The 13,320-nt window shown below is 35.9% G+C and overlaps 2 protein-coding genes across 3 annotated transcripts in view; both read right to left on the reverse strand.

The window, feature by feature from the left end:
* ddx27 (DEAD (Asp-Glu-Ala-Asp) box polypeptide 27) overlaps positions 1-2,635 on the reverse strand; it is a 20,592-nt gene extending 17,957 nt beyond the window's left edge. Inside the window, exons 1-3 of one of the 2 annotated variants that reach the window (XM_016552646.1) lie at positions 2,578-2,635; positions 2,297-2,432; positions 282-431 (exon numbers count right to left, since the gene is read on the reverse strand). In XM_016552646.1, coding sequence (XP_016408132.1) covers positions 282-431; positions 2,297-2,383 — 237 coding nt within the window. In that variant the 5' untranslated portion in view covers positions 2,384-2,432; positions 2,578-2,635. Of the gene's footprint in view, positions 1-281; positions 432-2,296 lie in introns of both variants that reach the window. The other variant, XM_016552645.1, reaches the window with a different exon arrangement.
* A 1,263-nt stretch (positions 2,636-3,898) lies between these two features.
* Positions 3,899-11,757, reverse strand: snrpb (small nuclear ribonucleoprotein polypeptides B and B1). The gene is made up of 7 exons (XM_016552672.1): positions 11,623-11,757; positions 10,723-10,874; positions 8,656-8,767; positions 8,427-8,579; positions 7,333-7,465; positions 7,007-7,132; positions 3,899-4,023 (listed from the first exon to the last, which is right to left on the reverse strand). The coding sequence occupies exons 1-7, from the start codon at positions 11,623-11,625 to the stop codon at positions 3,986-3,988; spliced, it is 717 nt and encodes a 238-aa protein (XP_016408158.1). The 5' UTR covers positions 11,626-11,757; the 3' UTR covers positions 3,899-3,985.
* Between the last annotated feature and the right edge of the window lie 1,563 nt (positions 11,758-13,320).

Below are 13,320 nucleotides of genomic sequence, written 5' to 3' on the forward strand. Positions count from 1 at the left end.
GTGCGTTCACACTGAAAATTCCAAAAAGAAAAAGTGCACTTTAAATACCCGGATGATGCACTTAACCGAAAAAATTAAGTGTGGAATGTTGGACACTTCATGCACTCAATTGTCGCAGCTTTAATTACGTACCAAAGGGGGAGGGGCTATGAGACTCCGATTATGAATGACAAAATAACTTTATATAATTCATACTATACATGGTTGAGTACATAGTGCATAAGTACATAGTGTATGAGTGCATAGTGCGTCATTTGGGACGCAGCTAGAGTCCCACTCACTCTCTTCTTGAGCTGCGCCATCACGTCTGCCATGGCCCAGTCCTCGCTGTACAGTCCTTCCCGCTCGCCGAACTCAAAACCTGCGCTGAACTCTCCAGCGCCGCGGCCCTTCAGAGCGCGCTTCTGCTTACTCAACACGATGGGCTGCTCCTGACGATACACACCACCATCAGCTCACTTTAACAGCCTTAACATGGTGCACTGATGGTATCAGACGCCAATACTATGGTACTTCGAAAAACACCATTCATCTGCTGTGGTATTTGCATGTAAGGGCTGCACGATAAATCGAAATGGAATCGAGATTGCGATTCGAAAGAAGCTGCGATTGTCATGCATATCTTTCAGTGAAGCACAGTTCTGTGATCAGCAGTAAATCTCCATCCAAAGGCCAGAGGGCGCTCTCGCGCTGAAACTCCAAATACGCCTCGCAGAAGAAACCCAGAAAATGCCTATCGCTGCAGCTGAATAAACAGAAGATTTAACTTTTATTGATTCAACATGACTAATAAACACACGACTAGGGATATGCCGGTATCAAATTTTCATGTTGCGATTAATTGCTAATGCTTTTATCACGGTATACAGTATTATCACGGTATTGAAATAACTTTTTGGTGCATGAATGATAACCATACTCGTATACCATGGTACTCCAAGACACTTATACTATGGTATTACCAATGTGCAGTCCAAATTCTACAATAGTATTAACATGGTATCATGGTTTGTGCTAAAAAAAAAAAAAAAAAGTCCAAAAACACAGTATTGCCATCAAGCATGTACACACAAAAAAAAGTGGTGATAGAATGGTATTGATCAAAAAAAACAAAAAAAAAACACTCAAAAACACAGGATTGACATGGTATGCAAAACATGAAATTACCACAGTATGAGGTTCAAAACACAGTATTACTATGGTATATCAGCAAGTAACATCGTATTATTATGATGCACAATGCACATAAAAAACATGGTATTACCATAGTATGACACTCAAAACACCGTATTACTATGATATACCACTAGATAAAATAGTATTATCACGATGCACATAAAAACTTGCCATTACCACAGTATGAGGCTCTAAATACAGTATTACTATGGAATATCATATATCATATCATTGCTCTTTTGTTGATTTTGATTGCTCCCATTGTCCTCATTTGTAAAGTCACTTTGGATAAAAGCGTCTGCTAAATGACTAAATGTAAATGTAATATCAACAGACGCAAAACTAGCGCGGTCAAATGATTAATCGCAATTAATCGCACACACACAAAAAGTTTTTGTTGTGTATTGTGTTTATTTATTATGTATATATAAATACACACACATACAGAATATATTTTGAAAATATTTATGTATATACACATTACATTCTTACATATATTATGTAAACAAAAACATTCAAATAAGTATCGCTTTTTATTTCTCCTCTTTTCTATTACTTGTTTCGCTTCTGTTTCAGTTTCTTATAACCATTTCTTACTATGTGTAAGTTGTTGTTTTTTAGCATGTGTGTTTGGCAGTGTTATTTTTTAGCATTTTGAATGCGATTAATCGCGATTAATCGTTCGACGGTGCGACTCAAAACACGGTATTACCACGGTACATCCTTAAACAAGGTAGTACCATGATGATGCACATCAAAAAACGTGGTTTTACCATAGTATAATGATCAAAACATAGCACTACCATGGTACAACCTCAAACAATATAGTATTGCCATAATGCACAGCCCAAAACATAATAGAACCACAGTATAAAGTTTAAAACATAGTACTGCCATGGATTCAACATCAGATAACATGCTGCACATCAAAAAACGTGGTTTTACCAGGCTCAAAACACAGCACTACAATGGCACATCATCAAACAACATCATTTACCATGGTACTTTACACCTCGAAACATGGTATTACCACGGTACATTCTCAAACAACATAGTATCACCACAATACAGGCCAAAGGAAAAACATGATGACACTAAGATAGCAGTAAAGTGAACTTACGGCTTCATCGTCAGACGCTGAGTCCGGATCCTCAGGACCTTCATCATTATCATCGATAGTTCTGATCAGATCCAGATCTGAAAACATCTTCGTGCCGCACTCGCAAAATAAACTTCACACACTCCTTATTAAAACAGGCGATATTATATATAAATATATATAGTGTATATCTTTACAAATATATCGAACTACCAAAGGGAGACGTGATCTTACAGTTTAATAAATCATAAATATAATTGTATCTGTTGACACTCTAACAGCGTTCAATGCTGATTTCCACACGTGCGTCGCTGAAGCAGCGGATCTGCGTCATTCTCTCACGGCTCTTGATCAGCGGCTGCGGCGGCCTCATGAGAGCACACTGACACCTAGCGGCGCGGAGGACGAGACCGCTGCTGCGGACGCCTCTTCTTCTTAATAAAGTAAATCATTTTAATACAAAATTATGCGATTAAAATTATATGAAGTCAGTTAAGACTGCAGATGACAGCATATGTACATTAAAGGGTCTCCGAACACAAAATATGATTAAAACAAACAAACAAAAAATCAATATTGGACATAGCCGTCCTTTCAGAGAATACATTTTGATAGGGTTTGGAGTACCAGGCCTCGTTTTACAACCTGGCAGAAGAATATATAGACATATAAGTATAACATACAATAATAATAATAAACTAATAACTTAATATAAATTAAAAGAATTATAATTACAAAAAAAAAAAATCATTAAATGATTACATTTAAAATACTGCCACTATTGGCAACAATAAAAAGGCTCAAATTAAAACAATTAAAACAAAATAAATCTCAGCATTTGCATCACAAATGTTCACAAAAGCCTCTGTGCCATTTGTCAGTGTAAAAGCACATATGAACAATAAATTAATGTTTTACACATAAAGTGGCTGAATTTTAAAGTGAACGCAATAAAGTGTACTAATGAACTTCTAATAAAAGCTTCTATGATGTGTTATAAAAATAAACTATTAATACGGAATGCCTCTGAAAATGTGTAACACAAAACCAGCTTGAATGTGGTTTTATTTCTTTACTTTATATCAAGACCTTCAATAAGAAGGTGGGTCTCTAAAATGAACTGTATGCATCATCCAAACATGCCATTGCATCACTATACATTTACTTTTATATAAAAATTGATAAAGTGATAAATTATGAATATAGAAACTCTATAAAAACAAGACATTCAAATTAAATAAAAAGAATCAAGTTTAAAACAGTAAAACTAAATTTATTCAAATACAATTAATCAAGTTATAAAATACTATTTAAAACTATACATTTACAAGAAGCTGAAAGCATAAATTCTACTCACAGAACTGTTAATTAGGCAATTTAAAAGAACGTTTAAGTTTGAGAAGTGCATTGTAGAAACACTGAAATATTCATAATAAATGTTTTTGATCTATTTAGTTACATCAGAATAATTTAACTGGTACTAGTTTAATTTTTTATATTTAATTGGTAAATATTTTGTTTAATTGGTATCAACTGAAAACAAAACACAGGAGTCATTCAAACATAAATGTCAATTTGACACTTTATTTTTTTTTTAAAAAAAGGAAAGAAAATACAAAATACAAAAAACAAACTATACAAGAACTTGCAGCCAAACTTTCCCATACAAGGAAAAGATGCATTTCATTCATCTCAGTCCCGTGCAGAGGTTTAAGGTCTGGGAGGACGCATGCCTGGAGGAGGAGGACCTGGTGAAACACAAAAGGACAATTTCAAAATCAGGCAAGAAAAAAAAAAAAAAGCAGCTCATTTGCATGTGCATTTAAACCAGATCCATTTAGCCAACCCGTCATTCGCGTTTGACTGGAAGATCTTAATCACTGTTCCAGTAGATCCCGAAAATAACTTAAAATAAAATAAAAGTACAAAATTGCATTACATTTCTCCAATTTTGTACTCATGTGTCTGTTATTTTCAGGATCTACTGGGACAGTGATAAAGAAAAATACATCACACCCGAGTCTGTAAACATGACGTTAACAGATGCCAGAGACGCTGAAGACGGATGCAAAGAGGAGAAAATACTGTGGGCAGAGCAGCTCACTCATGATTAGGGCTGTGCAATATATCGAAATATCGCAAATGTACATATCGCAATATGCATATCGCTACAGCTTGCAATATTTGGGGCCATGAACAAAAGACAAAGATAATATCACTCACTGCTCTTACCTAAATAACTTTTGTAGCTTAAATACGAATCAGTGCATATTGAATTCAAAGAGTAAATACTAAGCAGTGTTTTATTTTTCCTTTTTATTATTCAGTTCCTAAACTCATGTTAAAATGACATTTTTATGTAATGCTCGAGTAAAACACTACCGTTCATTTTCAGAAGTTGTTGTAGGGGTGCTGTTTTATTAGAATCAGAAGCAGCTTTATTCACCACTTAAGTGTGCGCAAACACAAGGAATTTGTTGTGGTTTTACAGGAACTCTTGGCACATACATACAAATAACCATATATACATACATACATATACATATATACACACACATACATATATATATATATATATATGACAAGATAATTATAAAAGTTCACAGAACTGACTAAAGTAAAACCGTTTCATCTGAGCATGTGGCACTTTAAGCATTATCGTATCGCATATCGAATTATTTAATGAGTTATCGCATATCACATTTTTCTTCAATATCGCACAGCCCTACTCACGATGGTCGAAATATAGGAAGAAAATATACATATTGAATTGGGGGTGTGGGGTTATATTAATGCATCACTGAAGGGAACTGAAAGTCTTGAGAAAAGTTTAGATGGCAATGCATTTTCTTCTTTAATATAATCATGGCTGTTCCATAAGCGCCACCTGCTGTCAGAGAGTGAATCTGCATCTCAATCTCGGATGATTCTATTATAGATCAGCGGTCTCAATCGGTCTTCTATTTTTGTTTCATGCAGATATTTTATGTAGCATAATATTACAAAGCTAAAGTCAGACCATTCTGTTTTTGCTTTAAATCCTGAAATTATACAATCTAATTCAAACAACTGCTCGTTCAACGTGTGTAGCATCTTTGTTTGGATCGTGATTAGAACGCAGTGGTTGCCTCTAATTTCAAATGTCTACAGATATTTTTGTTCAAGGCCAGTTTGCTTGTTATAGAGCAAATATCCAATAAATAAATTTGCTTAAAAAAAAAAAATAATAATTCAGCAACCAGTATCAGCCAATTTGCTAGATTTAAAAAAATAAAAATAAAATCTGAATCAGCCATGATCGGTGCATCACTAATTCAAATACTAAATAAAAGGCCTCAAATCGGAAGTACAATCTGGGCTGTCTTTTTCAATCAATTCTTCAATAGGTAGACCTAGTCTTTCATAAAGGACAAGGTCAGGGATCTTGTGCTTAAAAAAAAAAAAAAAAGAAGGTTGCTGACCACTGGCCTAAATGATCAGATTTTTGATTTCTAGAGATGTTAAAAAAATTAAAAAATAAATAATAATAATAATAATAATAATAAAAAATAAACACACACAAAGGAAAATATCTAAAGCCATAAATCAACACCCAATAGTGAAGTAAAATATGAACTGAAATAAAAAAATGTAAACAAACAAATAAAAAAAATACCTTTTCAGCTAGTTGCCAGTGCAACACTTTTATTTATTTTAACTTGATATACTTCATTATAAAAACTAAAAAGAAAAAAAAAAAAAAAACTAAAATTTAAAAATACTTTTTCACGATTCGATTCTCATTCACAAGCTTGCGATTCAAATCCCAATTCGATACAGATTTAATTTATTTATATATATCCATCTATCTATCTATCCAAGGTACACATGCCAAATTTTCTCAAGGAAAATATACATGAGAGTCAGTTGGTACTACATTACTATAATATTGAAAGTTAAAACTGACTTTTTGTTTTAGACTATACATCTGCTTAAAATTACACTTAAGTTTTTATAATAAAAGTTACATTAACATAATATTTCTACTTCAATTAGTTTTTTTGTTTTTAAATATAAACATTTAAATGGTGGCTGTCATAAACAAATTAAACCCTGATATATATAGACCATATATTTAGCAAAATGCCCCTCTCTACAGTTTATTTTTCTAGCTGACTAATGAGTTTATGGTCACCGAATATGTTTTTCTGAGGTAAATGTGACGTTACGTGACATTGTTTACAAGCCGTTATATTGACATCTTTGCGCGGCTGAAACACTGATTGAGCTATTACATGAGACAGGATACGGATTGTAAAGTTGTACCCTTTCTTTTAACTTACCTTCGGATGTTTAGTCATGTTTATTTTGTGCTGAAACTGGTATTAATGTGGAGGAGATGATCAGTTCACTGAGGCGCTACAGCGAACTGTCAGTCCACATTAAACAGCACCAAAATGACATTTATTGTTTGAATACTGCAATACAATGGACAGAATTTGAAATCGGAGACTTGGTTTCATATTAAAAGCACAATGCTTATTGCGATTTATTGAATGGGAGGTGCCCTTCAATGTTGCGTCCATTAACTGAAAACAGGCTAGAATAATCGATTCTTTGGATTTAAGAATCGATATCGTTTCGTAAAAACGAGAATCGATTAAAATAGAGATATCAATATTTTTTACCCAGCCCTACTATATAGACATAAGAACTACTAAAAATAACGAAAGCCACAACAAAATAACTTACCTCTCAGTCCAGGAGGTGGCGGCCTCATGCCAGGAGGAGGCATTCCCATCGGAGCGCCGCGGCCGGGCGGCATCCCCATCGGCGGTCCCATGGGCGGCCGCATGCCTGGAGGAGGACCCATCATACCTGCGGCAGAGGGAGACGTGAGCACGAGGGTGAAGCTTAACCATCACGCCGCATGATGACAGCCATGTGATTCTGAGCTCAGTGTAATCCTGCTACCACTCGAGTAGATTCGTCATCAGCCTCAGAAAACATTGATGTCATCACAGCTGCCGAATCAGCACAGCCATCAGAAAGACACAGCAGTAGAGAGAGAGACTCACCCGGAGGGGGCGCTCCTCTGCCCATCGGAGGAGGAGGTCCACCCCGGCCCGGAGGATACTGCGTGGGAGCTCCGGCTATACTGGCCCCCACAGCGACGGCCGCAACCGTGCCTCGCCCCTGAGGGGTCATGACCTGAGACAGAGAGAGAGACCATGTTTTACACAAGAGAGCGACGGTTCGGTTTACTTTCAAATGGCACAAAATGACAAATAAAAAAAATTTAATAGTAATAAAATTATTAAAACCGTAGTAATGGTTATTTATTTTTATTGCCATGTCAGCATTTAAGGCTATCTTCCTGGCAAAAACTGAGTTACAATAATACAAGAATTACATAAACACAAAATAAAAACCAAGATAACAAAAATACAGAAGTCAAAACTATATATATATATTTTTTTTAATAAATGATACATTTTAAAATATTTCCTGGTAAAATCTTACTAAACAAGTCCCTGAGTGAATGCACTTTATATAAAAATTGTTTTTTTAAACAATATTAAATTCTAAAGATTAAGTGATCAAATATGAACAATGTAAATTAAAATCATTTTAAACAAATGAAATAAATTAAATCAAACCATTAACTAGAATTCTAAAATGGTGACAAACAACTAAAATAATTAAAATATAATTAACTAAAATCTATTTAAAAATACATTTAAATTAAAACAAATTGCATCACAATTAGATGTTAATGTTTGTTAATGTATAAAGTGTAAAATATTTTAGGGAAAAAAAAAGTTTTAATCCTGTACCCGTATATAGATAAATAAATAAATATTCATGTTTTGCAGCACATACTGCACCCATACTTACTGGAAAAATAAATAAAATGTAAAAAAAAAAACAAACAAAAAAAAAAGTATTTATTGCTCATCCAAACAGTTGTGGCATCATTTTATTGCACTGCCAAATTTCACTGATTTTTTTTTATTAACATATTAGTGCATTTAACAAGAATTACATTAAATAGTCAAGTTAAAACAACTCTGAAATGGCCCACAATTGACAGCAGAAAACTAAATAGTCTCATAAAATGAGAACAAAAGTAGCAAAAATCAATTTAAAATTCTACATGTAAATTGTGTACCTGCTGTGACGGGCCTCCGACTCCCCTCACGGGGCCGGCGAGTCCAGCAGGGGCCTGTGCCATTGGAGCTCCGGCGGGAACGCCTCGCCCCGCAGCTCTGCCGACCCCCGGACCCCCAGCAACTCCTGCCAGCGGCACGCGGGCGATGCCAGTCTGAGCACACAGAAACAGCACATCACTCTCTGCATTCACAACAACAAACCATTCATCAGACTCAGAGCAGACTCACGTCTTTAGGAGGGGGTCCTTCTACAGTCATAGAAACCAGATTCTCTCCTCGGAGCAGAACCAGACCGAGAACCCTCTTCTCCTCTCGCTCCGGCTGCTTGGAGTTCTTGGGTCTGTGAAGGACACAGATAGTTAAATCCTGATCCATGAGTATGGAATAATTGATGACGGGTCGTTGAATTCTTAGAAAACAATGCCCACCTCGGAAAGTTTAAGTTTCTTCACGAACAGCGCCGTTGTTACCTCGCGTGTGAGAAGTCATGTAGTTTGCTAAACTATCTTACTGCTAAAATATGCTAACGTGTGTGCAAACTGTATGTATGTGCGTCTGTAAGGGAGAGAGCGGGAGAGACAGAGTATGTGCTTTCTGTACATAAAATGTCGTTTTTATCCTATTGTTTACTAAAATTTTTGTGTTTGGCCGGTGTCGTTGTGGGTTTTGGTTCTTTTGCTGTTGTAGTCTGTAAGGACCTTTGAAACAACTCAAATAATTTGGTGAAGTGATATGCACGTGTAATGCGGTCAAGAGCTGCCTTGATCTACATTTGCAGTGCGTTTCCCTGAAAGTAACTGCACACCTCAGAACGTTAGTCAGCCAATCAGATTCAAGCATTCAACGGCCCCGCAGTATAAATATGTTAATAATGCACTGCGTTTAAAGGTCCCCTGAAATGCTTAGAAACGTGCAACGTTACTCTATGTGTTGACGTCATTTTAACTGAAACAGGAAGACAGGGCGGGACATATCAAGCAGCCCCGCCCCTTTAAAATAGCCAATAGCGTTTGTTTATATCACAGCTTGGGCTAGAGCTGTTGAGCTCCGTAAAGCCGCATTTGACAGGGTATGTCAGCCACAATCTCATCCATATTGCTATAAAATATAGCATTCTGTGTAGAATTCAAATAGCTCCGATACATTTTGTGGTCTGCGCCGACTCGCGCATGTGATCCGCTCCGTGCTATCGTGTCTCTGGACCGGAGCAGAGTGTGTGTGCGGTGCGGTGGTTAGCGTGACACAGCGCGAAACCAGACTTCTTTTTTTCCTCAATGGAAAGCATATTTACACTGTTTGAATTGTTCCCTGTCCCCTATATAGTGCACTACGTGCCATTCACTGCACAGAAAATACTAACTCTGTGGACAAGTGACCGATTTCTATTTTATAGTGTAGGGGGCGGGGCTTCGGATTCTAGAGAGCATTTGATTGGACAGAAAGTTTGATGAGAAGCTGAAGTACGATGTGAGGTCAGAAAAATCGTTGAGCCGTTTTGGCGGAAGTGATGAACTGCAAGCTTTGAATGCTTATATCTTCTAAATGCCAATTTTGTCACTGTTTTGGAGCACACTGCCTTATAGATAACCTTAAGACTAACATATTCATACTAACACCCAAAAAACTTTAATTTTGATTTCATGGGGACTTTAGCTGTTGTTTCAGGAAACAGTTAATACTTTATTAGTAAACTATGATTTTGGTCATACCTGAAATATTAGTACATGTACCTTTGAGAGTCTGAGTTAATGATGTTATGTGTTGACGTCATTTTAACTGAAACAGGAAGACAGGGCGGGACATATCAAGCAGCCCCGCCCCTTTAAAATAGCCAATAGCGTTTGTTTATATCACAGCTTGGGCTAGAGCTGTTGAGCTCTGTAAAGCCGCATTTGACAGGGTATGCCAGGCACAATCTCATCCATATTGTTATAAAATATAGCATTCTGTGTAGAATTCAAATAGCTCCGATACATTTTGTGGTCTGCGCCGACTCGCGCATGTGATCCGTGCCATGCTATCGTGTCTCTGGACCGGAGCAGAGTGTGTGTGCGGTACGGTGGTTAGCGTGACACAGCGCGAAACCAGACTGACATCAGAAAAATCGTTGAGCCGTTTTGGCGGAAGTGATGAACTGCAAGCTTTGAATGCTTATATCTTCTAAATGCGAATTTTGTCACCGTTTTGGAGCACACTGCCTTATAGATAACCTTAAGACTAACATATTGATACTAACACCCAAAAAAAACTGTAATTTTGATTTCATGGGGACTTTAAGGTTGACGATGGACTCACTTGATCTTTCTGAACTCGTCACAGTCGCACAGGATCAGGTTCATGTGTTTGTCGAACGCTTTGAACGTGCCGATGAAGATCCGGCCGTCCTGCAGGATACAGCGCATCCGGAAGTCGATGTGCTGCAACATCTTACTGCTCTTACCCACCGTCTGGAAGACAAACAAGAGTTAAACACAACATTACAGATACACATGCATCAAACTAACACTGACCAGCAGATACTGGTAACGAATAGGACTTTTATTTTGCAATTTACCCTGTTCAAGGTACACAAGTTACTCTTACTGTCCATTGTGTTTTGGATGTTTATTTCAAAAAGAGAAAACCAATAGTTACGGTGAATACTTAAAGCATGCAAATCTAATTATTAGATAATAAATAAATCAAAGCACTATTGACCACGACGGAAATAATCGGAGAGCAAAATAAAAGTCTTCTTCCTGATTGCGTTGCGCAGCTAAACCGCTTATTCTTCCCCACTGGAGCAGACAAATAACGTAAACAATAGACTTAAACTCCTAAAAATGTGCTGCAAAACATAACTTATACGTTTGCATTCAGACTTGCATAATTATGTAATCATATAAAATGGTTTAAATCGATCTTTGTACTACAAGAGCAAACAAACGACGCTCACCACCATTAACGGTCATATCACTCTCCAGACTGGATTTTAGAGAAAGGTTCCTGCATTTTGTTTCAGAAACAAACTATAATTTCTAATGAGTTTTAAATCCCTTATTTTATTGGTCTTCGGCTGTTAGCCGATCGCTAGCTCTACGCATCAACGACGTAATGATAACGAACACAGTTTTAATTCAAAATCTTCACTAAACAGCAGAAATATTAAGATAGTTGTTTAATCGTACACTAATAAGACAAATAACGAAGTCTTACCATGGTTGCTGTTCGGATGGCTCCGATTAATATCGGATTCTGCCAAACTAGTTTTAAAAATTGACCCGCAAACCGCCGCTGAGTCCTTTAATGGAGGCGAAGCGGAAAAGAGTGCGACGCGACAGGAGTCCGACCGGAAACACGGAACACGATCTAAACTGTCCGCTGCTCCTTCTGTGTGTAAATTTAACGAAAAAAATGTTTGTTTGTTTTTTAATCAGGCTACTTTTAGCGAAATAAGAAAGAAATACAAAATATGATCACAGAGAACACAGAGAAAATGAATAATATAACTGAAAAATAAATCACATAATTTGTAAAACTCAGTCTTGATTTTTTAATTGAAGAGTTATCTTGTTTTTTTTGTATGTGAATGTAGTAAAGATTATAATGTTAATCAATATTAATATAATAATATTACTATTAATTTATTTATACTAATTTAATAATATTAGCCTAATAAGTGACCCTTGAGCACAAAAGCAGTGTTAAGTCGCTGGGGTATATTTGTAGCAAAAGACAACAATACATTGTATGGCTCAAAATTATAGTTTTTTCTTTTATGCCAAAAATCATTAGGATATTTATACATCAATGGAGCGCTTATTTATTCAGCTTTCAGATTTCGAAAAATTGACCGTTATGACTGGTTTTGTGCTCCAGGGTCACACATACTGTCTTTTTTCACAAAAAAATAAATAAACGAGAACTGCCTGCAACAGAACACTGAATATTCTAAGCAACATATTATTTTAACAATAATAAAGGTACATTACTATTATCAGTTTATTACTATTATTTATTATTATACTACTTTATTATTTCCATTGCAAGACATTTTTATATATTTATTAATTTTATTTTTTTTCTGAATAACCTGCTGAATAAACTTATAATCTAATTTAACAGAATCTACTGCTTTTTATTTAGTCCTTTCATCAAAACGTGTTCATCAGCATGCATCGCTTTTATATTTAGAAAAATACTTTGGCAAACTGGTAATCTTAAATGTACAGAATAAAAGAAGCAACACATTTTTAAATGAATTTTGTTTATTCCTTCAGCTGAGAATAAATTGCTATTTTTATATTAATCATCCAACTGTACACATTCACTTCAGAAAAATAAATAGAATTCAAATCATTCAATCCAGCCTAATTGATGTTAATTGATGTAGATCACAGGCTAAGTGTTGCATGGTTTACAGTGTTAAGAAAATAAAGAGTAGCTGTAAGACATGAGAACACGTAACATCAGATGTGAGGCGTTTAGCTGGACACTTTCCATCTCTGACCTTTATTTGTCAGTTCACTTTAAATCCAAACAATCTGGTAATTAGAAAATATGACCTAAAATAAAGTGCAAAAACAGCCGACGCTAATCCAATCACCCACGATCTGTACTCATCCGCTGAGGAAAACAACTCACTGAGAACACTAAAAACCCTGTTAAAGAATCACTCGTGTGTTGGAAAGAAATGCATATGACTCATATCACATAAGAAACGCTTTGCTTTACTCCACTTTGATAACCGTAAGTTATTGTTTGTATCTTGGTATTTACAGTCCTGGTTTTGTGTTTTGCATCTGAATAAAAAGCAAAATCTTTGAAATAAACAGAATAGGCATGATTTCAGTGCTAAATCTTCAGCATAACAACAAATGATGTCAACCAAATGCTCGAAAACACACACAGACC

This window comes from Sinocyclocheilus rhinocerous, unplaced genomic scaffold, assembly GCF_001515625.1.
Source record: "Sinocyclocheilus rhinocerous isolate Xijiao unplaced genomic scaffold, SAMN03320098_v1.1 scaffold795, whole genome shotgun sequence".
In the NCBI taxonomy this organism is placed as follows: domain Eukaryota; kingdom Metazoa; phylum Chordata; class Actinopteri; order Cypriniformes; family Cyprinidae; genus Sinocyclocheilus; species Sinocyclocheilus rhinocerous.

What these genes read in the sequence shown, in the direction of transcription:
- snrpb (XM_016552672.1), bottom strand. An exon ending in CAGAGGAGCGCCCCCTCCGG is followed by an intron (nt 7,133 to 7,332) that starts GTGAGTCTCTCT and finishes CCTCTGCCGCAG; the next exon opens with GTATGATGGGTCCTCCTCCA. An exon ending in GCCACCTCCTGGACTGAGAG is followed by an intron (nt 4,024 to 7,006) that starts GTAAGTTATTTT and finishes GTGTTTCACCAG; the next exon opens with GTCCTCCTCCTCCAGGCATG.